A 27,491-nucleotide genomic window follows, 5' to 3' on the forward strand; every position below is an offset into this window, starting at 1 on the left:
TACATTTTAAATTTTAATTTGACATATGGATATGTCAAAGGAATGGGCAGGTCAAGTTGGAATTTGGTCAGGGTTTGATGTTTTTTTGGCAGAGTTATGTTCCTTTCACTTTGAAAATAATATAGATACATCTTAAGAATAAGCAGTTTAAGTTTGAATTTGGTCATGGTTCAATGATTTTAGACAAACTTATCTTTCCTGAATGTTGGAAAAATTTTGAACTTTCAGTTTCAGCACTCATTCTTTTAGCCATTATTTTGGCTGCAAATATGCAATATGCTTTTTCTAAAGGTTAAGACTGAATAATTTCAGTGCCTTGAACGTTGTATGGAAATGGTTTGTGTTAACATTGAAAAGTTTTAAGGGCTTTGAACTTAAAATGAAAAAAAAAATTAATGCACCATCTGAAATTTTGGCTGCATGCGGGGGCATCCGTGGCATGATGACACATTTCTAGTTTGTATGTGTAGTCCTCCGATAAAAATGATAAACATAAGCAACAAATATAAATTGACATAGACTATAAAGAAGGTGTGACCAAGAATGTGGTTGAATTACTATTTATTTCATTTCCATACAATTTAAAACATAAAATGAACATCATGAAATATGAAATGTCGGGAACAATTCATTTGCCCTTAATAACTGACCAACTGTAGAGAAAAAATCCACATAAATAAATTAATAAAAATATTGAAAATATACATATAAATAAACATGGAATAAATAGCATGTTTCATATCATCGCAAAGTTATTTAAGATCAGCTACAAGACTGATTATCTAACAACAAGCTGTTATCATCTGAAATCAAGATAGGGCACGAATGTTACATTATTCTAATGCACAAAACTGTTATTAAACTATGAACTTAATTAAATTATTTCCGAGAAGTATTTTGAAACAGGAAACAAAGATCAATAAGGAAGGGGGCATTCAACGAACGCATTTCCCAGTACATCGGATTTAATAAGGCACGTTTATCATGTTGTAGTATTGACTTTGTACTTTATTTGAAGACAAATGAACAACAATATGTTGATATCACCGCCTGATATGACACGAACGTATAAAATAAATAAGCTGATACTTCAGTTAAACGATATCAATTAATGAGTTATGAAATACACTTTACACCAACAAAATTATAATCAAAACAATAAGTATTATTAATGAAAGCACCATAAAAACATAAAAGAACATTTTGTCAATGTACGCTGCCAACATCAAATAAAGTTCGTTTTCTTTTCTAATTAATTCATTATTTGTTGATGAATGTTTCTGTTTTAATTCTCTCAAAATCTTTGTTAAGATTAGATTAATTCTCTCTCTATCGTTATTCAGTATGGTATCGGTTACTTCAATATTGTTGCCACTATTTGCTAAATCATTGTGTTCATTTGTTCTTCCATTACAAATATTCATTTCTCCGTTCCTTTCATTAGAAGAGTCTATGACGTCCATTTCAATGTAATGGTTCTCCGGCAAAAGACCATTTCGATCTATTTCTTTCCTACTGTCTATAGTTGAGTTACTTTCTCCTTTATTCCCTTTATTCTTTTGTGACGTGGTTTTTCTTAGAATCTAGAAATGTTGAAAACATGCAAAAGTCAACAGTGCTCAAGACAAAGAATCAATAGTTTTTCACTATCATTTACTAGTATACCAGGATTTTCTTTATATCTTGTTAATGCCATTCCCGACGATTTTCGTTTGAATTTATTTTGAAAAAATAGATCAATTCATTGCATTCTTTAATTTATCTTTTATCTTCAGTAAATAACTTTTTTGTCATTTTAAAAAAAGGGTACTACCATCCTTATGATAAAGTTTTCCCCACTTCCCCCCCCCAAAAAAAAAAACCCTACCCTTAAAGAAATTTTTTTAAATAAATTGGGAAAAAATTAAAAAAAAATTTTTTGGCCCCTTTTCGATTAAATTTTCCAGGGTCATGGATATTTCATATTTATTATAAACTCATTGCAGAAGAAAATAATCTCTGTATGTCAAAATGACATTTTAAGGTTTTAAACAGCTGATTGATAAAACCCATTTTGTTTTATAAAATTTATAAAAGTATGAATGCTAATAACATATGTCACTTCTATACTTACATTTTGTAGACAAATAGGTAAATGTTTCCTATTTGTATCAGATATCTTTGAAACAATGATTGACGCAATCAATGCGAACATCGCAACAAAAATGCACAATATGTTGATAATTCCTGTAAAGATAACGCAAAGGTTTCGTATATAATCTTACAAATAAAGGGGTTTAAGTGTTGACTAAAAATGTTATTTATGTATACAGTCTGCTTATGAAACATATTTTAAGGTTTGTGTCTTTTCTAATGTTTATGTTGACTAAGGTACTTTTCTAATAAGGGGAAAGTTTTATCATATATTGACTAAACATTCTGGTAAACATATATTAATTGTAGTAATTTTCATATATTGTTTATTTTTTTTCCATTATTTCGTTTACAGGCTTTTAGAACTTACATCGAACTGCTAATTAAAGTTTAACTATTGACATATTAGCTTACGTGCCATGTCAAGATTCATTTCAGGCACGGACAGTCACCAATGTAGAAGAACAGAGATATTGTACGCTAGCTGGATAACTTTGTCGCATGGAAAAATGAATTATCGGAACCTTAAACCGAAGCGGTTAGCTTCATTAAAAAAACGATATTCATACAAAAAGATGGAATGCTTTGTAGAGTGAACAATGATTAATATGTTATTTTCCTATTAACATATATATAAAGGATATGTTCGTATATGTGTTCTTTACCTATAAAGGGAATACTCGAATGCTCTGGGATTTCAGAAGACAAAACTATCAGTGGCAAACATTCTCCAAACAATAGGAATAGCCCTGAAACATATAAAGCCGATATAAAATTCCTTAAGATATGCATGCATTGGAAAAAAGTTTACATTTGTACTTGAAAATGAGAATTAGCGATATATAATGGATATAATTTCAATAGGAATAGCCATGAAACATATAAAACCGACATGAAATTCTTGCATTGGAAAATACAAGTATAATTATAAATGAAAATGAGAATAAAAGATACAAAATGATTAGAATTTCAATTTTAAGAAACATTAAATATCTCCATATAAGAAATGTTAATTGTAAGACTTTAAATTATTACCAAAGGTTTGCCTTGATGACAGTTTTCGTGGTAATAGAAACTGGAAAGGTACAATCATGGAAATCACGAGCATTGGAAAAATAAACATGTTTGTAATACATCTGAAGAACGAGACATTTCTGTTCATTGTAATGGCAATCTTCAGTTGGAAATATGACTCTTCTGAAAAACAAATATAAAACTCACATGAGTAACTTCTGATTTTCTTTAACAAAAGTTAGATTTACAAACGAGTAACGAGTATACCTTAATGTAAATGTTGTGAATGTTATTTGGAGTATAAAATGATTTATCTTTACCATCTTTTGTTTTGATATTCAGTATCAATCATTAAAATTAAGTTAAATTTAAGTTATTTATATAAAGGTTATTTTATTAATGTAAATATAAATATGTGCTGTGACAATATATTCATTTTACCTCATTTATTTTAGTCTGAACATTTGATATAATTATTCTACAAAGACAGGAAATCATGTTTTTAGTATTGACATATTTGTTTACAAGTATTGTCGGTAACCTACCTGGACAACATGCATACGTCAACATATTGATTTCTGCACGGGCTTTTCGTGCTCGCAATTGCCACTTATGACTGTCCAGGTTAATTATGTTTGGATCTGTGTCAGCAAGAACAGGAATGTCTGTAGTACTCGTGTTTACGTGCATGAACTCCATCATCATTTTCTGTGAATTTAATAAACAAAGTATTACAATAACTGAGTTATGGCAAACACTTTTCATTAAAAGCAGTTCATGATTTTCAGAAGTATGCAAACTAAATAGTTTATGTACTAGGAAGATCTAATAAACGAGTTATATCACAAAGCGATATAATCATATATTTCATATTAAAAGTATTAATTTCCAGACGAAAATACAAAACTTAAAAACACGAAATTTTAAACTACTTGACATTTTATAAATGAAATTTCATCATTCACGTTTAATTGATCAATCAAATCACATGGAGGGTGTCAAACCTTGCTCGAGTATATCCATGAGCTAAATATCAAGTCACACGTGTGTTGATCACGTGGGAACCATTCCAAATCCACTGGACAGTATGATCGTGCTTGCACGTTGTTTACGTAAAGTACAGTTCCTAGACTTGATACTTCCACTAATTGATCAGTGAATGGCTCGGGAATCGACACACTACAAATATAAACATTAAAATATGTGCTTTTGAAATGATTATAAAAGATCTTGAATTAATTTGTTAAATTCTTGAAGTGATGAAACGATATGCTCTTAGAAGAATCGTGAATTTGTTACTTTTTCAAGACAAATTATTACTGAGATAACTGACTGGCAAGTGTACTTGCTATAAAGGAAACATTTTTCTGCCGTACGATTCAAACATTCAAAGTCTATACACTTCATCCTTTGCCTGTTTAATAAATGTGAGTAGTTTCAAAATACCAAATTTAGTAATGAAAAACATTATCAGAAGACATCCAAAGGTTTATGTGACTTACAAACACGAGTGACCAAACTTTATCTAAGACTGAATGTCCTTTTTCCTTTCTTTTTGTGGTTTACCTTCACTAGCATAATAATTACGATATTTTTCAAAATATTCTAAAATTAGAATATCATTTATTTTGGAAGAAATATACTAACGTGTTATGGACAGTAATATCGGGCAACCAAATAGCAGACGCTGGCATGTATACTTCGGTGACACCACCATAGTCTCTCGGGTCCCAGGACAGTCGGTCATCCGTCCAGCGCTAAAATAATGATAAAGCAGTTTTTCATGGATAACTTAAAAGAACATTTTTTATCCGGTTTTTTTTTCCAAAACGAGCTATTTCTTTGTTTGCAATTGCTAACATAAATGATAAATAATTGAAGTCATCAAGTGTGGCAATATGTTTGAATGTATAATAATTGTTTTAAAAGGCTATATGTAATAAAAAAAACTGGCACATTTCTTTTGCACAGGCAATTGTTTTACAAAAACCAAACAATAACTTTTGCAGCAGAGTTATAGCTTTATATCTACGTTGGAGAATCTTAAAATATTTCATTAGAGATTTAGCACATTTATATCCGAAGAATAGATTGGTGTCATTGTATAGTCGACAGTTAAGAGGTAAAAAAATCTTTTTCAACTACAATTTGTAGTCGAGACCAGCATTATTTATACAAAAATCTTGTTAAAATCTTCCAGATATATTCAATATAGAATATCGTTTCAGTATATTCAGGTGAAAGCGTATTTATAACCTTTAGTTCTTATTTCAATACTTTTTTATTTGTTATGACCGAACTGAGACATATTGTCGTCAAATTTCACGACAATATCTATAAAGTAACTGTAGAACATTCATATAATTCAAGACAGAAATGTGAAGCTTGGAATAAATTTTAAATTGTTGTCATGGCAACACATTAGATTGATCAAATATACTTGAACAAATTTTGAGACTTTTGAGCATTTACCATTGACAGGCTGATTGTCGACGATAATTCTTCTTTCCCTGAATTCTGAAATTATATATTATATAACATTGACATAAAATTTAACTGTTTTTATTCGGGAGAAAATCATAAAGTCATTCTGCGTATATAGATGTATAATTTGGTATTATAATTATGTATAACATACCTGTCTTCAACAGGATAAACAAAGGAACATTTATAATTCCTTGTGAAGGTGACCTGCATGTAATTATCAGGAATATCGTTTCCTAAGTCAACAATGAGATCAAAATATATTATAGGAAATATAAAACAGAACCATTGATCTTAGTTATCCGATCTTTAAAAACATATTAATATTTCATGGAGTAAATTGTATCATGCGTGTTCAACATGTCGATAGTGAATCAGGCGGAACCACTATTTAGAATATAAATATTTTAGATATTCACGGCTGTATTAAAATGTATGTATGTATGTATGTATGTATGTATGTATGTATGTATGTATGTATGTATGTATGTATGTATGTATGGATGGATGGATAGGGCGTATTTATCTTAATAACATATTGTGTTTTTCTGACATTGAAATTCATAAAAAAATATATTAATATTTTAGAATGCACGAACAAAATGACGATCATTTTGCAAAACTGTATATTTTCATGACTTCTTCAACGACTGATTTAATTTAATACGATTTGCTTTCACAATGAACATTGAAGAGTTGCATATTTTGAAACATATATGGTTTTGTACAGACAAATGATCATACTTTACTTACCAATTTGAATACATAAGCACAAATTAATTGTTAAACCTCCATTCAAATACATATTCTTAATTGTAATACTTTATTTTCCCAGTCCTTCTATTGTGTAACACGGTCACTAAATTATCTCCCTATTATGAATCATCCAGTATATCCTATAACATTTAAACTCCGGGTATAACCGCTTATTGTAAAAAAACAAATTTACTTCACCGTAAAAAAGATGTCATTAAACCGTTGTTCACTCAAGCTTTACTTTTATTTAAATACTTTTTCAAACATCGTAATGTTATATTTTAATGTGTCTCAGCATTACATTGATTTTCACGATAAAAGAAACGTTTTCTCCCGTGTATGTTAACACTATTATACTCGCTGCAAGGTTTAATGGAAAACTGTTGGAAATTGTTCAATGTCACACAATACATTTCTGATATTATAAAGCTCACTGACAGAAGCTGATTTATGTTTCATAGGCGACATTGTGCGAGAGCAAGTATAAAATTGATAACCAATTATATGTGTGCTGAATGTATTGAATATTGACATGTCTTTTAATCCTTAAAGGCTCGTAAACATAGAATAGTATTGAATATATTAATATACATTTCTTACACGTTAATCAAATAAGGCTTATCAGCAAACTGTTGTGTCATGGTCGTATTTAAGGTGGTTCCTAACTTGAACAGTTTATCTGCAGTTATGTAGCATATACAAGTATATGTCGATCATGGAAAAAAGACTATAAAATTACTGTATGGATTTTACCTCATGCAATTTTGTTCACAATTAATCTATTCTTGAATACAAAATATCGGATGAAAATAAGCTCCTGTCGCATTCATAAAAAATATTAGGATAAACTAAACTAAACATATTTTCAAGCGCCACCTAGACAGAAAGTAGAAAATATGTATCTAGATTCCGCTGAAACTATTATCATATATGTTTGTAATCTGACAAAGTGAAAGTGCGTTTGTTAAACCAAGAATTATTGTTACAATTCAAACAATATATGTATGAGAATTCTCTAAAGGTCTCGGAAGATACACCAGATGTTCTTTTGTTCTTCCAGCAGTCTCCGTTGAAACATCTGGTAACATTAACGCTATGAGATAAATTCAATGAAAACTTAACACGTTCGGAAAATAAAACAAAAATGGAATTTCTTACATTCAATGCTTGAAATCTACCTTTGTAAAATCGCTGCAAGATATTGATTTAAGACAAAGAATCGGTTAAGAATTCAATACTTAATTTTGTTTTCATGGAATTGCATTGGAATAAATAAATGAAGTCAACAATTCCAGCTGCGTTAATTTCTACCCTCTATATCGATAAAAGTTTTTAGATTAAATGTTTTGTTTTTTTTAATCGAAAATCACATATTCATTTAACGATCAATGTAAATTTTTGCTGGACTAGCAATAAATAAAAAAAAAATAAACCAAAAAAAAAAAAAAAAAAAACATTTTTCTACAAACAAATTTATAGTTTTTTAATTTACTCATCGTCGGATACCCACGATTGATAAACATGTCACATAACATGCAATCAATGATAATGGTTCGGCCGTGGGTATCCGACGATGAATTTACTACGTGTTGTAAAAATGTTAATTTCTTTAAATGATAGAAACGATCTGAAAAAAAAACCGCTGAAAGTCCAAAATAATCCTTTTTTGTGTTCATCCTCGTTAGATTTTTGTTTTTAATTCTTTTTATAAATTTTAAAATAAGAAAAAACACGATACATGTAATAAATATTGTTGCTTATATTGAGAAAACCAAAAAAACGTGAGACATATCTTTTCTAAAATAATAATTTTGAAAATGAGTGCACCAAACTGGGAGATAGCAGCTGAATACCTTCGCACAAAACAAAAAGAATTCTGGAAACAAAGTGATCCCTCGGAAGCATTAATCACAACAAAATAAAATAAGAATTGCAGACTCGGTTTGATTGAGTCTGTACATGAGTGATAATGAATAAGTGCAACATCACTCACGCCCCCTAGCACCGAGAAGCTATTTCTGTAAACACAGTTGATTAAAACTTCTGATTTGCAATTATGTACTAGTGAAGATATTATTAAATAATGAAATATCTTCAGAAGACTAACAATTACATTCCGTTTATATATTCGCATGCTTTCTATTTGAAAATATGACACGACATGATAATTTACCATAAAAAAGACTAACTCCAGTCTGGTTGTAGTTAATTAGCCCTGAAATTATGAGACATTCTATTAAACTGTAAAACTATTTCCATCACTTTTAAACATTATTATATCCTTATAAGCAAGAAGCTATTCAAATTCTGCAATGATCACATTCAAGGACTAAAATAGAGAAATATGGAAAACTCTTTCCTTTTACTGTCGGCAACCTTCAGTTTTAAAAAAAAAATCTGGAAATCAGTAGTCACAACAAAGTAACATGAAAATTGCGGACTTGGTTGGATTGAGTCTGTACACGAGGGATAAAGAAAAAATGCAACATCCCTTATGGGTCCCCAGCACCGGCTTGAGCGGCACTTAATTTCAATACTTAAAAGTACAGGAATCAATGATCTCGAAGAACCGTTATCCACTATTATATTTAGTGATACATTCGGATAAATTGTTTTATAATTTTAGATTATTTTCATAGGAAAGTATTATTACATTTTAATATATATATAAACAATGACTTTTAAAATAAAAGAAACCTTTGTATTCGTGTATTTAATTATAGTTATTAACATCATTTTACTCGAGGCAAGTTTTAATGGAAAACTTTTGAAAATCATTTATAATTGTCAAATATTGTCTTTAACTGTTTGATGAGATTTATGTTAACTTAAAATTTGCATGATGTTAGAACAGACCGTCAACCACCTACTTTTTTTCTAACATGTTTCTAATATCCTATTCTAAAACCATGCAAAGTTTTGAATAACCTTATGAAGTAGTTTCCATTATGTCTACATGTATATATGAAAATTGTTGTGGATAATAACAACAATGGACAGCTATCGACATGCTATCTTACAAATTGACCTCTGAGTAATTTGTGCTAAAGTAAACTATAAATAACGTAACCTTGACATTTTTAATGTCATTTTATCAACGATTCTTCTGCATTAAATAGGTTCTTATCTTAAAGTGGCTAATATGTGAATAAAAATATTGTATTAAAGCAGAGTAACGCATATCTATAGGGTTCCAAATGAGGACACATATTTTGATACCGTTGTTAATTGCCGTGGTAACAATTTTTTTCTTGATTTTTTCATATTTTAATGGACTTTCCTCATTGTCAAACTGTGCATTTTGACCGGTAGATCAAGATACCTGCATCCTATCAAGATGGGTGGTTGATATTGCGGTGTTGCAGGGCTTGTTTTACTGATATAGGTTAACATTTTTATCAGACTTTTTACGATGTCATGACCCGATCATGTCTTCATATTTATTGCTCCAATTTACGACATTTAAGAAATATATTTATATATAAAAATAAATAAGCGTTATGTTATATCCTTGTTTTAAAAGGTAAAGAGTATAACATGAAATGTATGCATACTTTAGTTGAAACATTCTTGTATAACATAATGATTTCAGCAGTTTATTTTTAAGTTGTCAAATTTGTTTAAGGTAACGAGGAGCCATTTTATTTGTCAAAGCTTCAAAGCTTTAGATTGCATGTTAAGGGGAAGTACAAAACATTTTACGAAATAATTAATGACTTAATATCTATGAAATACTATAAATCATTTTATCTCCGTCTAAACACATTTTACTTCGATACGTGTTTGAACTGAATTTTTTTTGTTCAGTGGCGTAAACAATCTTATCAGTTTTGAAATAACGAAAGTTGACCTTTTAAGGTATATACGTAAGTATGACACATTTATTTTTACATCGTTAAGACGAAAAAAGGGATAAAGATGAATGAAAGAATATGTGCACTGATCGTAGTTTTATCAGCCGTTGCTATGGTAGCAACTGGACTTATTTGTCAGTTTCCTCATTGTAACACGGTAAAGTGTGAGGTAGTAGATCGTGAAAATTGTCAGGGAACTGTAAAGATGGGTGGTGGTTATTGTGGATGTTGTGAAGCCTGTTTCACGGAAGTCGGTACGTATATGTAAAGTATAAAGTATATTTATTTTATATATTAAGTATTAATATCTCTCCGATGAAGGTTTTTGTATATAACGTCATATGAATGTTCATGACACAACAGTGTCCTATTGTAAGTGTCTTCCGGTACTTAATATATGTATCGTATGTTTAACTCTGAACGTTTATAGTTTCGCAATGTAGAATATGCACGTATTTCGCTAACTCGTATGTTTATTGATTTCTAACATTATAATGGGACCATTTACTGCCTGAACACAATTACGTCCTATATTTCAGGGCTGGGTGAAGCATGTCAAGTTGACTCCCGGCTTTACCCGCCCACTATTCTATGTAAGAAAGGTTTATATTGCGAGTACAACACGACAACATGCGAGGAAATTCCTGGCTTTAATTTTGGCTGACTTATTCTTGTAACAATCTCATAACTATGACAAAATAATTAACACAAGTAAAAAGTATATATGAAATCAGTTGTTTTCAATCATAAAAGTACAAAATAATTCATTATGGTCAAAATAATTGTAAAGGATTTATGTATATATTGTTTTGGTTATTACACATTCTAAAAGACTCAAGTTTGGTGACGATATATGTAATCAACATCTAGGTGCTTACTTTCTACATAATTGCTATAGTGTTGTGACTGACTGTAGACAATTCATCACAATTATTTCAAATAATGTCATACACATTTTTTAAATATTCATGTGCAAAATTAATATCATATAACTTACCTATTTATTTATTTATTTAAATGGACATTGCTACGCGGATAATAAGAAAACATTTTAGCATCCAATTTAACCAAGTCAAACAGAAAAATATGAATCCTTATTACTATAAAAATAATAATTTCAATAGATAAGATTTTACTTCTTCAGTCTTTGTTAAAGAACATATCTTTTTATTCAAATGACTTTTTCATTTTAGAAAGGTCTATCTATATAAGGAATGTAATTATAAATCTTCTAATGAGCTTACTTTAAGAATTGTTAAATATCTTCTCTTCTGGTATATAAATGCTTATCAGAAGCTTTTAATAAACATTACGCAAAACATAGCTTTGTGTGAACCATGCGATTACATTTAAAGTTGCATGTTGCAAGATAAATAGATCATTCAAACACAAGGACCGTATATCACATGTTGAATTGATGTATTAATACTAATTAATGAATGAGTACTAGCCACAATTTGCATATTGTAAGTGAAAATGAGACTAAAGATATCATATAATTTCAACTGGCTGCTAATGGTGTTGAATTGCCCCTTCACATTCGTTATGGCGATATATACTATATGTGTGTAACGTGTTATAAGCTTTTGAGATTTCATTTGATAAAATGTTTTCTTATTGGATTGATGTTAAAAAAGATCATCCTGAAAATGTGCTATTTCATGTCTATCTAGCTGGACTTCTACCACTACATGTACAATTAAACAAAACGTTTAACATAAATGATTGGTAGGTTGGTATAGTAGAAATCAATGTTGCAAGAAACGTTTGAATTAATTTCCTTAATTTAACTGATTAAATCCGATGAATTTCATCTAGTAAATGTAAAAGTTTTCATTTTTATTTTATTTTCCCCATGGGTTATTTTTTCATCGTATTTATTTCGTAGCGAGATGTTTCAATGGAGAATGCTGGCCGAACAAAAGAACATCAGTCTGGTGTGTTGAGATCTTTGAAAAATATTATACACAAATTGTATATTGTTTAACTTGTTACATCAATAAATGATTTTACCCAAGACCCCTTGACTTCAGAAACAGAATGATAACGTAAATTCTCTTTTAAAACAAAACACAAACATAATAGCGTGAAAGTGTGTTTAGATGCATGTATTTCCCTAATATGTAAACTATGCAATAATGGATTTTATCTGATATATGATATGTAAGGATTAACAACAGTTTTCCTTTATTTTTTGAAAAGGTTAGTAACGTAAGGTAGCTGCATCCATACTTTCCAAACCACCTTAAATAAAAAAGTTTATATCTCTCATGTCATCAATGTTTAAGGGAGAAATATGTTCATGTATGTAACACGTTCTATGTTACGAGCCTTTACGGATTTAAAGACATGTCAATATTCAATTAAATCTGCAAGCATTCATCATCAATTTTATACTGGCTCTTGCACAATGTCACCTATAGAATATAAATCAGCTTATATCAGTGAGATTTATAATATCAGGAATGACTTTGTGTAACAATAAACAATTTCAAACAGTTTTCCATTAAATCTTGCCGCGAGTATAAAAGTGTTAATAACGTTTTTGATATACACGAGGGAAAACGTTTCTTTTATCATGAAAAAAGAATGTTATGCTGATATACACACACATTGAACTATACATTTAGGAAGCTTGAAAAAAGTATTTATACAAAAGTAAAGCTTGAGTAAACTAGAGTTTAGTGGCATTTTTTCTTGTAAAGTGGAATATTTAACAATTTAAAAATCAGTTGATATACCCGAAGAGTATATGTTAGTAGACATACAATTTGATACATTACAGGGGAGCCTCGGCACCTCTCGATACCGCCAAATGAGCGGGTCCAATCAGGACAGATATTCCGATCCGGACCTCAACACTAATTATTCTAAATGAAATCTATGATTTTCGAAATACTCTGTAATTTCACCTCAACGCAAACCACCTCACTCTATGCCCTTGTTAATATCTTCCTTTCTTTGCCCCGTTGCTGATCGGTGCTCTACTGGGTTATTTTTCCACCGGTCCTATGTTTCTGAATGCTGCTGGCGTCTACGCACAGTGATTGTCGCTTTCTTGTGATAGTTGTACTAATATTTTTAAGAAATGAATGGCCATGAACAATAATCAACAATATTCACATTTCTAGATCTCTACAGAAGATAGACTTTATGACAAATATTATACTTTTTCTTGCGTGATCACATGCCTTAAATTATCTGACGCAAAGAACTAAGCTTCTTTAAGTTAAGGTTCAATAGACATGATAAAAAGAAATAAGTTCATTATCAGGTAAAAGAAAACGAGAAGACAACAAAATCTTTGAATGAGTATTCAATTTAACTAGCTCAAATGCATGAATTTAATGTTTGGATGGATTAAATTATACAAGTGGTAATTTCAATGGCTGTCACAATATTAATATATGGATTTTATTCACTATTTTACCAACGGAATATATTTATTAACTCAATGATAACCTATATCAATCAATACAATGTATATGACTTCTGCGAATCTCGATATCTGAAATATTCATATTCTAAATTGTGGTTCCATTTGATTAGCAATCGACATGCTCAACACGCATGGTATCATTTACGCCATGAAATATTAATATGTTTTTAAAGATTGGAAAACAAATATCAATAGTATGGAATTTATTAATTGTATTCATTCTTGACTTATGTAAATATTGCTGGTCGCCTTTACAATGCAATATAAATGTTCCTTGTTTCTCCTATTTGATATGTTAGCGATATGCTTTATCAATTGTCTGAATAGTAAAGTTCAGAACAATATGATTTTCCCAAGCAAAATAATTTCACTGTTAGTTGAGTCAATGTTTTACGAGAATTATCGTCGACAATCAGCCTGTCAATGGTAAATGCTCAGAAGTCTCAAAATTTGTTCAAGTATATTTGATCACTCTAATGTGTTGTCATGACAACACTTTTAAATTTATTCCGAGCTTCACATTTCTGTCTTGTATTGTATGAATGTTCTACAGTTACTTTATAGAAATTGTCGAGAAATTTGACGACAATATGTCTCAGTGCGGTCATAACAAATTCAATTTTTCGATTAAAACGAGAACTGAAGATTTCATTTGCGTACGCTTTAATAAACATGAAATGGAAATGATATCACCAAATACATGTTGACATGTTTCAATAAGATTGCTTTAAAACAATTATACATTTCTTGATCAAAAATTTGTTGTATCTAAAACGGAAGAGGACCTTCCTACTATAATTATATTGTGTTTTTAAAGAATGCTTTAGAGTAGTTATATTCCTTCTTAACATTGTCACATTTTTATCCAAACAATCAATATCAATGATTAATCATCATCGCTTACAATTGCAATAACTGATAAAAATAAGTAAAAGAAATATTTTTAAATTATTCCATTACTCATTTTCAGCCGACTGTCCTGGGACCCGAGAGAGTATTATGTTGTCACTGAAGTATACATGCCGGCTTCTGATATATGTCTGCCGGATATTACTGTCCAAACACGTACGTAAATGTTCCTTATAAAAAAAGATTGTCGATGCATAAGACATGTTGTACCTAAAAGAGTATTGAAAATTATTTTCAAAGATATTTAAACTTAAAATAGTAAATATCAAACGCATTACAATTTTAGTCACAGTTAGATCTAATTCATGAAATTGTTTTAAACTCAATTTCGTAGTAAATATTACATGCTGTAACAAAGAAGGAAAGAGCATGAATACAAAATTAATACATAGTACTTTAGAGCTAGTAAAATATATGCAATAGGCACAGCATGTTTGTCGACTTAAAAAAAAAGAGAAAAAACAGAGTCCCTAAAGAAAGCCCAACACGTCAAAATTGAAAGTTTGATTTAGCCTATTCATGGACTGAAGTGCAAGTTACCGTTCATGCTCAATAGTACCGGCTTAAGCAGAATCATAAACTTAATGAAGAAAATATGTTCCCATAAAAGAAGAACAATAGTAATGTAAAATAGATAAATACAGAATCCCTAAAGAAAGCCCAACACGGCAGAATTGAAAATGTTGCAGCCATGTACTATTTGACTTAAAATAATTACAAACTGTCAATATATCATATAACATAAATCAAGTATATAATGAATAATATGCATCGTCTAAATACACATATAAATCTATTTGACTGGTGCGACTGTCAATTTTATATTTGAAGTTTGTCATTTCCTAAGCCGTTCGCAGATCAGTAAGTGTAAGTTTCAAGTCTAGGAACTGTATTTTACATACACAACCTGCACAATCATACTGTCCCGTGGACTTGGTTGGTGCCCACGTGATCATCACACATGCGCATTGATATTTAGCTCATGGATATACTCGAGAAATCAAGAATCAAACGTTTTGAAATAAAATGTGTTGACCAATGATACTTTATAACAAGAATCACTTGTTTCGTTTAGAAGTGTCAATCTTTTTTAATGAAAAACAAAATACAAAATGTGATCAATGTCATAAGAAATTCTTCTTATGAATTGTTACAAAATGGATCTATTGATCTCAAATTATTTGATTACAAGAATACATTAGATCATTTACAAATTTCACTGAAAATAGTAAGAAATGATAGTTTAAAATATATAATACTTTGTCTTGATTGTATGTATGATTCAACATTTGCAGATTCAGACAACAAAATCAAGGAAGAAAAAGACAACACAAGTGTTTATGTCATATCAGGCATATTGCTATGTTGTTATGTTGAAATTAAAGACATACTTAATATTAAAAAATGAAACGAATGTGCCTTCATGGAAATAATTAAATTATATTGACAGTTATGAAGATAAATCCCAATTATAATTTTGAGCATCACAGTCACGTTACAGCAGAGGTTCGTGTCATATCTTGATTACCTTTACAGATGAGCTTTCTGTTAGAGAGCCAATCTAAAATACTTCGTGGCGAGTAGAGGCTTTATCTTATTTAAAAGTTAACAAATGTCATTTTCAGTTTTATGTTTATGTTTAAAACATTTATTTATATCTGATCCGATCTTGCCATTTCATTATTGTTTTCTTTATGTTAATTTAATATTCCTTTGTATATTTTTTATATACATGTATGTGAAATAAAATGAATCTTATTTGCTCTTTTCACTGTTTATGGTTTGTCAATAAAGACCTGTCAAAGAATTATACAGATTATACATATGTTTCATCAACATCAACGGTATAATCGTATGACTGTTAGTGTTTTTTAAAAATGTGTTCATATAGACAATCAAATATATTCTGTTCTATATATCGTTCAAATGTATACGTTATTTCAATTCCCATCAAAATAGTATCCCCTATATAAGATTCAATGGAATTTGCCTGATGTAAGAATATTTGAAAATTAAAATGCTTTGATATCCGTTGATGAGCTTGAAAATATTACATATTAAATGGTTGTAATGGTTTGATAAAGATGCAAGTTTCCTTATATGAAAGGTTGTGCCATCTTACACTCTTCTTACAATGTCTTGTGCTATGCACGCTCATCTCTAAACGATATTTTTTATAAACATCGTTTTATTTCCCGGTAAAATGAGCAAGGTATATCAAGATGTAAATGTTAAAAATGTTATTTTCATCATATTAGTTGTGAATATTGCATTTCTGTCAGTGTATAGAAAAGTCTAGCGTTATGTTTACGCAACATGTTGACATTAGAAAATCCGTTGCTTGACAATCATCAATTTCAGCCAGGCAATTTATTTCCAATTAATTTAATGGCGAGTATATATGGGTCTTTGTTCTTTGCTGTTAAATGCAAAAGGCTTATTAATCATAATTTTTAAAATCAATATAAAAGCGGGGTATATCGTAATGAACTTAGCTTACATTGACAATGTCGGGTATAAAGAAAACATCGGAAATATGCTGCGAAACAGAAACAATACACTAACGGTCATACTTAGAATAAGGTACAGTAAATCGCGTCATTATCATGTAGCTCTGTCCGTAGATTAATTCAAACAAACAAAACCGAATAAAACCAATATAATTCCTTGATTTAGCAGACCATTTATGTACCATAAGTGGAAATGCGTTACAGTCAATACGTTTGTTTAATAATCGGTACTTTCTTCTTTAAAGTTCAGTATTTCAGTTACAAGATGATTCAACAAATCATATATTAAAAGTACTAAATATGAAATCACAGCCTGCAATTCTGACCTAATCAAGTTATGAGGAAATGTTCCTAATAAATAATTCATATCTAAACAGTGCGACAATTTATTGTCACCATGTAAAGTGATATATTACCATTTACTGCAGTTATAGAGACAAGAGAGTATTTATTGTTTAACTGAAGGCATAACAGCTATTACTGTTCAGACAAGTATATGTATAGCAACAAATGATTAAGCTAATAATTCTAGAACATTCTGAAAATGCAATAACAGATATATAAGTTTAAATAAATATATTGATTTTTACACATAATAAACACATTTTTGTGTGAAATAACACTACTAATATTTATAAATTCTTCCTGGTTGAATTTGAGTTTGTTTTTGTATGTTTTGTTTGTCTTCCTCTTTTTTTTCTTGCAGAATATATTACGTACTGCGAATAACAATGTTCAATACTACAGGTGTGAAGAATCTAACATGCTTTCAAAACATTATCTAACAAAAAGGAAAAATCGTGATCATTTCTGATGTTTCTTTAATTCGTCTAACTGTAAATGCAAAGTTTTAACACCCATACAATATTTTGCCTTGTAAATTCCTTCCTGTTTCCATAATTAATGTACATTGTATCATTAATTATTCTTAATCTAGTCAATAACATGATTATTGAAATATTTGCAAAAGATTAAACTTAACACTGAATTACAAATGTTTTAAAAGCATTTTACCACGAATTAAAGTTTTATTTCGTTAAGTCTAAAATGTTGGCAATAAATGATAGCTAAAATTACAGATAGCATCATACAGGATATTAGGATAGGATATGAGATTAACAAAAAACATTACAGCTTCAAGAAAAAAAATATTGTCACCATTTTAATGTGTATATGAAAATATGATTATCCAGATTACTTGAGATATTTGTGTTGTATTTTTGTTTCTTAATAGGTGCTATATTTATACATTACAGGTCCGCCGGTGTCATCATTTTCCAATTATTAGTTTCCCTTGATATACGAGTATTAGAGAATGAAATAAAACACAGGTAAAATCCATTATCTTCTGTCGATTGATAAGTTTCCATTGACAATGATTATACCTTGCATTTTATCACGCTTCCTTTGTATACCATGAGACATATTTCCCAGAAGCACATATAATTCACATGTCAGACACAAGTTATAATTCCCACAGGTTTTTTTTAAAGTGAATCAAAGTAAGCTTTCAATGTGCTATCATAAAATGTTTTACAAGGAAAACTATGAAATTAACTTTAGAAATCAATCACAATATATCAGGCGCTCTAAAAATATTACAATAAATTAGTATATTTCACAAAGTTTTGTGGCATTGTCATGGGTTAAGTTTGTGTTAATATTTACATTGCATTCATTCGTTCAGAGTTCAAGACAGAAACTATATGACTGGCATTGACAAATAACCTTAGCTAAAATGTTATTACTTGTATTTTAATAACATGTTAATCCGACAAAATACAATATATTGAAGCAGAGTATGTAAATTTCTAAAAGATACAAGTAAAAAGATTGGATGTTACATATTGATTTGACACATTATCTAAATTAAGGTATCCCCTGTGCCTCCTTATCTATTGACCACTATAACTATCCGGACATATTTGTTACGATGAGGTGTATTAGATATAGCCACACAGTTCCTGACTAGTGTTTCTGAGCACCACATTGGCAGGGAGGTTAAAGCAACATCAATGTGAATGAGTTCATTAGAAATATAGTAATATTATAGGTATAACATATAACAAATATAACGTATAAGTATAATCTAACATAGATATAATACGATGTATATGTCTTATGATGCGATTATTTCGTATTAAGGACAAAACCTTAACACGTTTATGTTATGTGTTCTGGTCGTCGGTTCTTAACGTGTTCATAGGCGACAATCTGAAGCTTAATACTTAATGTGAAAATAGAAGCAAGTGATCTCGTTTATGATTTCAAAACATTTTTATCAAATAATAACACGAGATAGAGGCCGTCATATGTCTTCAACAAAATAATGATAAAGCTTGGATAATCTATTTTAAAAATGTGTTACACGAATTAATTTCATGTCTTATTACAGTATATGTTCACACTGATTATAAACAAATGGTTAAAGATAAAAAGACAAGAAGACAAGATTATACATTGTTATTATCAGCAACAGCATAGATTTACAGCAATATGATTTTAAAAACGTTGCCAAAAATATCAAAACGTTATTCTGTTTCCGTCACATCATATATACTTAACATACGGTGAATCATTTAATAGCAATATTATAAATCATTAAGTCGCATAATTTCGTAGATAACTAAAACATATTATATTGTTTACGTAACTCGTTTTCTAGTTTGGTTCCTTTTATTTAGCTGTTGTTGTTGTTGTCTTTAACATTGTTATTGTTGTTGCTTGTGTTGTTGTTTTTCTCTTGACATAGAAGTACTACCGTTAAACAGTTTGTTTCACTGGGAACGAATAAAACGTTCTCTATTGTGTTACAATTATTCATAATATGCCACTTCATTGCCATTTTTTTGCGAATAATGGCTGTTTCCTGAACCACGTTTTTTCTAAATTTTATCACAGACAGACTTCTTTACGATTTTTTCCTGAATTATTGATAGCCTCTGTATTGTTTTTAATTTAATTATCATGAATTTGCAGTCCAATATTTAAATAAATTTTGATGAAAAAAACAAGCACAACAAAATCAAGTTCTCCCATGACAAACGCCAGAGCTCCAGGAAAATTATTACTCTCACTTTTAGCTTGATAACAAGAAAACTTTAATCAGCAACGATTTTTAAACATTTCTTATAATTAAAGATGTAAGCATCCGCATTGATGCCGGCTCGCCACGGCGAGCCGGTATTACGTTAGGATTTTACTGAGAAACAACCTAAAAATCCGAATCTATCAAAAAATGTAATCGAAGCTTGGCTTCCAGCTTTCTACTGAATTAATCTATCTTGACTGGAATCCAAAATTATTTAGCCAATCAAGTTTAACCTTACATAGCGTCAAAAAACCTTCAATTTTCACGCCATTTTTAAAAAGCAGCAAGTATTGCTTTGAGCGCAAAGATATAATGATGATTAATATAATGATGATTAAAATGTTTGTTTTCATGAATTCTTTTCCATAAATAATATTTACACTGACTTTTGATTAAGCGATTTCACCTGTTTTCTCTGTAGTAAGCTTTCGATTGATAAATAAAACATAAGTGTATATCTTGTTCTGTGCATTTTTTTCTTTTTCTTTTTTTTTCCGGTCATTTTTTTCTTTCAGGGATCCGGGACGCCCGGGATCCGGGATAGTATTAGATATATAGGGAAAAGGAATAAACTATATTTGTGTTGATTATTGTCGTTTAATCTTTATACAGGAGATGATTATTTTACCAAGCCCTCTTACAATATAATTCCCTTTTATGCTCACTATGAGCAAGTTGTGCTCTGGTGAGCATAAACAGGAATTGGGATCACTATTTATCTGTTGTCCCTAATGTGTAATTTTGCTTCTCTTTAAATGATATATCTGAAATCAAAGCACATAAACAACACTACAGGAGTCCTCTTTCATAGTTGTTTATATTGTTCTATACATAGGTCAATGACACGTCTTATATAGAAATACATACGCACACCTTTATACCTTATTAATGCCTCAACCTTAAATATTTGGCATGTGGTATTGCCTTGTTTACCACTTTAAAATTTTGTTCATGTATCTACATCATATCGATTTGTTATACCAAGATGAAGTGGACATAATTTTTATTAAAATGCTTAGGGAAAATATGTGTAAGTCTTATTGATATAAACTTCAATGCCTCCAGCTTTAATATTGAGTATGTACCAATGCCCTGAGAACTTGTACAAATCTTTGTCTGTCACTCATTCCAATACTAAATAACATATTACAACTTAACTTCGCATAAGAGACTACCTATCTAAAAATAGTTTGGTCAATGTCAACAGGCCATATATTAAATGTGCATAAACATAGGGACTTCATTCTATCTGTTTCCATGCATCTTCATATATACTCATATTCCTCTTTGTTTAACTGAGAAAACTGACTTCCATAACTTTATATGTCACTTAAAGATTATCTTGATGTCTCTTCGGCTACCAGAACTGTCATTTTTACATTTTCACATTTAAACACACCCCTGGAAAACAATTACGAAGCGAGTCGCTACTAGCTTTTTTAAAAGCTAACCTTGTCCAAATTGAAATAGTCAATCAGTTCTTTAGCTTAAACGTGACAAAAGAATGCCGATGATATTTTTTGCTATAATTGTATTGGATCTACAGCGACATCGTCTGCCTATAAATCCACACCATCTTTTGTTTCCGTATATGGAGAGTTTTTCACACCTTCCAGGGTCGTCATAGGAAGATTTTCCAGTATCAAAACAACGTCTTCCATATCGCATACATAATTGTCCAGACACATGGTTGCCAATGTTAGAAAATACAAGAACCACAGCAAAAATGATGATGAAGTTACGGTTAACAAGAACAGCCATTTTCTTCGTTTATGAAATTATTGTACAAAGAAATTGTAAGATATGAAATTAAAATGTTGTAAGATATCTCTTTAAACCTTTAAGTACATGACAAACTTCTTTAAAAGTGTTATGGCTATTTTGTTTTTGGCAAACTCTAATATTAACACCGCAAAAATTGTTTCACACACGTCTTCAATAAATCCAATGTTTCTCAAATTTACAAATTAATGTAATTCCATGTATTCCGATGAAATGATAACTTTCAAGTTATAACGTTTATACACTCTTGTTATTCATATTCAAAATGTCCACTAATCTAAATATCTAAATTGTAAGTTTACATAGATAAAAAATCGAAAATCATTCATCTATTCAAAAGATGTTATTTTGGGATGGTTTTATAAAGTTTAATTATAAATTTGCAAAGGCGTGAAATAAGCTTTCAACAAAGTGGTTTACGTACCGTGACACTGACAAAATTGCCGAAAGCGGATGTTTTTTTGATATCATATTTTGTTGTAAATGAATTAAAACAGTTAAATGATGTATTATATATGATTGGGTAAGATATCAAGTAATCAGATATTCAGATGTTTCTTACTAAAATTGATAGAGTTTTACAAAATATGCATCCAAAACGATTTTTACATTATTTATATTTCAGGTAAGGAGGAAATTATTCGTCAGCAACATTCTGATCAGAGCAAGAAGAACAATGTCGAATGTTGTTTGAATTGTATTCTTAAAAGGCTTCACACACGAATATAATTTGTTTTGTTTGAGGAAAGAGGCTGTGATTACTTACATGTAAGTATCTTGATAGTCGTTCAATATATTTGAGTGTTTAGTCTAAGCTACTCTTACACAACGCCGTTCTACACGGAATTTAACTTGATTTAAACCTTGATAGATAATTGCCTGTATTTTACCATAAGCGTGTACTTATAGAACTGAACACTTTGGTAAATGAAACCGCATGCTTATATACAATAAATAATAATATGGAGAAAAAAACTGTGCCAGTTGAAGCCTGTCGTTTAGGGTATATGATACTCGTAACACTGATAACTTAAATATATTTTTTAATTAAATTCGATTGCACTTATTTTTTGTTATTATTATTATTATTACTACTTTTATTATTATTATTATTATTATTATTATTATTAGAAAACTATAACTTAAAACTATCGCGCTTTATCTTATATCAGTATCATGTTCAAAATTGGTGTCTTACACCGTCTGATGAGATATATTACTTAAATTTCCGATTTCCGATTTCTGTCGGTTAATCGGTTCGTGCGAGCGCGCGCGCGCGCGTGTGTGTGTTTTACTTTCTTTTGAAAAAGATGAAAACTCCTCGACAACTATTCATAAATTCCTAATCTGGAACTTACTAGGGTTTGAAAGAAGTTCTACCACGTGGTTAAAGATGTAAACAAAACGGAGTCTATTTCGATAAAATATTATTGCAAATATGTCTGACAATCATAATTAATACGCTCACTAATGTGCAATACAAACAAAGTCCAAATTAACGTCAACAACTATACATTTTGTACTTTCGGCTTCGACACCTATAACAATAATAATATGAATAGTGTACTGTTTACTTTTTATATCTAATTCAGATGTAATTTTACTCGATACATTGACATAAATTCAGTCAACAACTCTAATCATTAAATAACTAAATGTTTACATGTTTAGGTTTTTAGCATAAGTTAGACCATTTTCGAGGTCCTTATCCGAAGATTGACGAATGCGATTGCATTAGAGTCAATGTACGAAAATATTTCGCCTCGCCCGAGGAACTTACGCACCATCGACCCTAGGATTACAAAGTCGGTGCTCTCCCTTTTGAGCTGAGCGGGTGGAGATATTCTGGTTGCATATACTTCTTAAAACAAACAAAGTCTACTTACTTTAAATTGATGTGATTTTAATATGAAAAAATTGTTTTACAAAAACAATCATAACAATATATAAATATGTATCAAATATAGCAAGAGCGCAATAAAGTAGACGAGAATGTTCATTAATTACTATTATGCTATGAATTCTGAATAAATCTAGCCAAAATGACAATAACTTATATCAAATGTAATAACGTATCATTGACTTACAATGTCTTTTTTAAAATTATATTCAAATTATATACATTAATCATAACACATGTGTGATTTATAATAGAACGAAACAATTTATGATCATCATAAACACAGAGATACATAAATACCAACATGAACTGGTAAATGTTTTTGTATTAATATGACAATGTCCGCGTAAGACGTTTTTCAAGCAATATATTACATAACATTAAAGAGCACTTTGGCAGTTCAAATAGCATAAACTTACAACAAATAAAAATAATAAGATCGGATGCCCATTGACATGATATCATTGTGGTGTTATTGAACACGTTGATTCTATCAAATACTTACAGAATATGAATTAAATATTCCACTATTCATATTCACAATTTGAAAGAGAATAACAGAATCCCTAAGAACATCCCTAGAGAATGTTTTTTATCGCATTACAATGATTTCGTAAAGCATATATATTTTCAATAGTTATTTAATGATAATCTATTTAAATAGCACGTATTATAATTGTTAGAATAACTAGACAACTAGTAAAGATATCACAATTATCACAGAAAACACTAAAAACACCAAAAAGAGCACTTTGTCCAAACATGTCAATGAATATTTCACTTTCAATTCTTTTAAAATGTCGTTAGCACCAATTTTGACATCGTTTATTTGATTATTTCTTCTACTAAGTCTATTTGTAGCTTCATTATGATCCGCTGAATCATAAAGGACCTCCGTGTCTATATCATCATTTTTCAACTTTGCTAATTCCATTTCATGATTATGTTCATGTTGAACTTTTGCCATACACTGAAAGTACATATTACAAATATGACTAAGACTTTAATGGATTAGTTTTCATGATGAGATAAATTTATTAAGACAGTGGATGGAATTTTGAAATGGAAACGTAGACGAAAACTATGAAAATTTTCCCTTTGATTTGGAATGTTTATGGACAGTTACAAAAAGTACAATATCACTCAATCCACTATCTGTAGCATAAGATAAAGAAGTCTTCAATATTTACCATCAAATTAGTGCTGTTCATTATAGCAGTTTTTTTAAGGTCGCCGCCGGAAAGCCCATATGGGCGACCGTACTGCCATCCTAGAGCGTCCAGCCGAGATTTTATCGTCAATATTTTTCCAGCTTTATTGGTGGACCCCAGGTGCCCCTTCGGGCATTATTTCAGGCACGAGCGGGCACCTGGGTAGAACAACCGACCTTCCGTAAGCCAGCTGGATGGCTTCCTTACATGAAAGATTTCGACCCGAGTGAGGATCGAACCTACAGCGGTGAGGGACCTGTGATCTCAAGTCAGCGACCTTAACCATTCGGCCACGGAGGCCCCATTATAGCAGAATATGTTTTCCAATTCATGAAGACTAACTAAAACCAATCAGAGTAAGGGAGGCTCTTATATACCTCTCTTAACTGACTTTGATATAATTATTAAATTTTTCATGATTTTAAACAAATAAAAGAAATAAAACTGCTTATTTATGTTATATTTTCTTTAAAAAATATTCCTCAGAACAAAATGTGCAATTAATAAAATACTCGAACTTACACATGTCTGTAGAAGAGGTGACACATCTCCATGTTTTGTATAAATCTGTGATGCAACGATGGAAACAATAATAGCACACATGGCATGAGCAATACATAAGAGGTTTATTATTCCTGTAAATAGACAAGCACGTTAAAATAATAATAGTTTTATCTTTCACCTCATATAAAATTGAAATATAAATTATAAATTAAGTTTTTATTGGACCTGACCTTCTCACAAAGACTTACATTAATTATACAATTATGCGTGCAAGACAGATTTTATCAATAACTTCAATTAATGCCAATATCATTAAATTTACAACAAGACAAGTCATGTCCTTAAAACTTAGAAATTGTTACAAAATTATGTAATATTGAGCAACATAGAGAATTTGAAGAATAAATGAAATAAATAGGATGATGATTAATAATTTGACTAACCTGTAACAGGTAACGTGGAATATGATGGAAGATGTAGGCATTGTGCATATAGAGACAACAACTGTCCAAACAACAGCAATAGACCTGAAAATGTGATGAAATGTACGCTTTGATAACAATAACTTATTGATATCGAGAATATATTTGTTACATTTGTAACAAAATTAATATAGCACGATCATTTTCTTTAATGTAATATGCTAATTAACTGTGTAATGTATTTGTAAACGACTAAGATTTCAAATAATACTGAACATATTTATAATAAAAACCGTTTTCAATGACTTCTGTGTACAGACGATGGCAAATCTAGAAGAAATAACTGATTGTAAGAATGCTTTAACTGAGAATGAGTTTCATCAAGTTTAATGTTAGATTATTAGGATATCAATAATAATTTTTTTAATCTCTTGAACAGAAAAGATTGCTCCGTTAAAAGAGTGCTATTTAGGAGTATTATTTATTTGTTGAGATATTAATCTTACCAAATGTTGATCTTGATGACGATTTACTTGGTAGTAGAAATTGGAATGGTACAAGAATGGTTATCACGAGCATCGGGAAAATGAACATATCAGTTAGATATTTGATGAGTGATGTATTTCTCTTTATTGTCACGACAATCTTCAGCTGAATGTACGACTCATCTGTTAAAACACAAAATATTTATTAAGATTGGAGTAAATAACTGGTTAACTCAATATGTGTGAATGTATGCTCTAATAAAGATAAACATTTAACACACAAAGGCATACTATTAAACAATTACATTTACTCACATGATACTTAACTGGTGTTTTTGTACGGAAATAAAATATATAAACCTCAGCAAAAAAAGTTTAAAAGTTGTATGTTAAGTTCTATATAAGTTAGAATATCTTTTGACAGAAATTATAAGAACTTTGTAGACTGAATAACATTTCCTATTATTAAATAAAAATGCTAATTCTGCATACCCAAGTATTTTTTTATTACATTTTGAACTTTTATTGGAAAAGTATTACCAAATGCTTGAAAAATATATTTTAAATTTTCCTTATAGCAATATTTTGCATAGTTATTTTATTTATTTTTTCGTTTCCGTTATTATTTTTTTTTATTTATAAACGTCATAAAACAGAAACAAATCTCTTACCAGGACAACAAGCGTATGTTATCAATTTGATTTCTGCACGGGCTTTTCGTGCTCGGATTTGCCACTGGTGACTGTCGAGGTTTATAATGTTTGGATCTGTGTCAGCAAGGACAGGAATATCTGCAGTGCTCGTGTTCACGTGCATGAATTCCATCAACATTTTCTGTAAGATGAAGAGTGATACGAGTATGTGTTTGAAATTACAATTCATTGAGGTATGATATTTATACAATTTTTAATTTTATTGTCTTCATTTGAGTTTTATCTTAAAAAATATTCAAACATGAGAAAAATATCACAACATCCGTAACAACACTTTTGCAGTA

At 30.0% G+C, this 27,491-nt stretch overlaps 2 protein-coding genes across 3 annotated transcripts in view; one reads left to right on the forward strand and one right to left on the reverse strand.

Annotated features, from left to right (window-relative positions):
- Window positions 1-463: 463 nt before the first annotated feature.
- Window positions 464-27,491, reverse strand: part of LOC132727196 (acetylcholine receptor subunit alpha-like) — a 32,651-nt gene continuing 5,623 nt past the window's right edge. The window contains exons 3-10 of one of the 2 annotated variants that reach the window (XM_060712622.1): window positions 5,620-5,664; window positions 4,795-4,904; window positions 4,152-4,326; window positions 3,693-3,855; window positions 3,169-3,330; window positions 2,799-2,882; window positions 2,114-2,226; window positions 464-1,583 (exon numbers count right to left, since the gene is read on the reverse strand). In XM_060712622.1, the coding sequence (XP_060568605.1) occupies window positions 1,131-1,583; window positions 2,114-2,226; window positions 2,799-2,882; window positions 3,169-3,330; window positions 3,693-3,855; window positions 4,152-4,326; window positions 4,795-4,904; window positions 5,620-5,664 (1,305 nt within the window). In that variant the 3' untranslated portion in view covers window positions 464-1,130. Of the gene's footprint in view, window positions 1,584-2,113; window positions 2,227-2,798; window positions 2,883-3,168; window positions 3,331-3,692; window positions 3,856-4,151; window positions 4,327-4,794; window positions 4,905-5,619; window positions 5,665-24,079; window positions 24,843-25,605; window positions 25,719-26,030; window positions 26,115-26,515; window positions 26,678-27,165; window positions 27,329-27,491 lie in introns of those variants that run through there. The other variant, XM_060712623.1, reaches the window with a different exon arrangement.
- On the forward strand, window positions 10,243-10,971 carry LOC132727197 (uncharacterized). The gene is made up of 2 exons (XM_060712624.1): window positions 10,243-10,495; window positions 10,781-10,971. Exons 1-2 carry the CDS (start codon window positions 10,306-10,308, stop codon window positions 10,903-10,905), a joined length of 315 nt encoding a protein of 104 aa, XP_060568607.1. The 5' UTR covers window positions 10,243-10,305; the 3' UTR covers window positions 10,906-10,971.

This window comes from Ruditapes philippinarum, unplaced genomic scaffold (assembly GCF_026571515.1).
Source record: "Ruditapes philippinarum isolate M1 unplaced genomic scaffold, ASM2657151v2 ctg5358_1_1_1_1, whole genome shotgun sequence".
Taxonomy (NCBI): Eukaryota; Metazoa; Mollusca; class Bivalvia; order Venerida; family Veneridae; genus Ruditapes; species Ruditapes philippinarum.

Bases quoted from the DNA above. Each gene is read 5' to 3' on its own strand.
- LOC132727197 (XM_060712624.1), top strand. From the start codon at position 10,306: ATGAATGAAAGAATATGTGCACTGATCGTAGTTTTATCAGCCGTTGCT. The intron at 10,496-10,780 runs GTACGTATATGT...CCTATATTTCAG, and splicing joins AGCCTGTTTCACGGAAGTCG to GGCTGGGTGAAGCATGTCAA.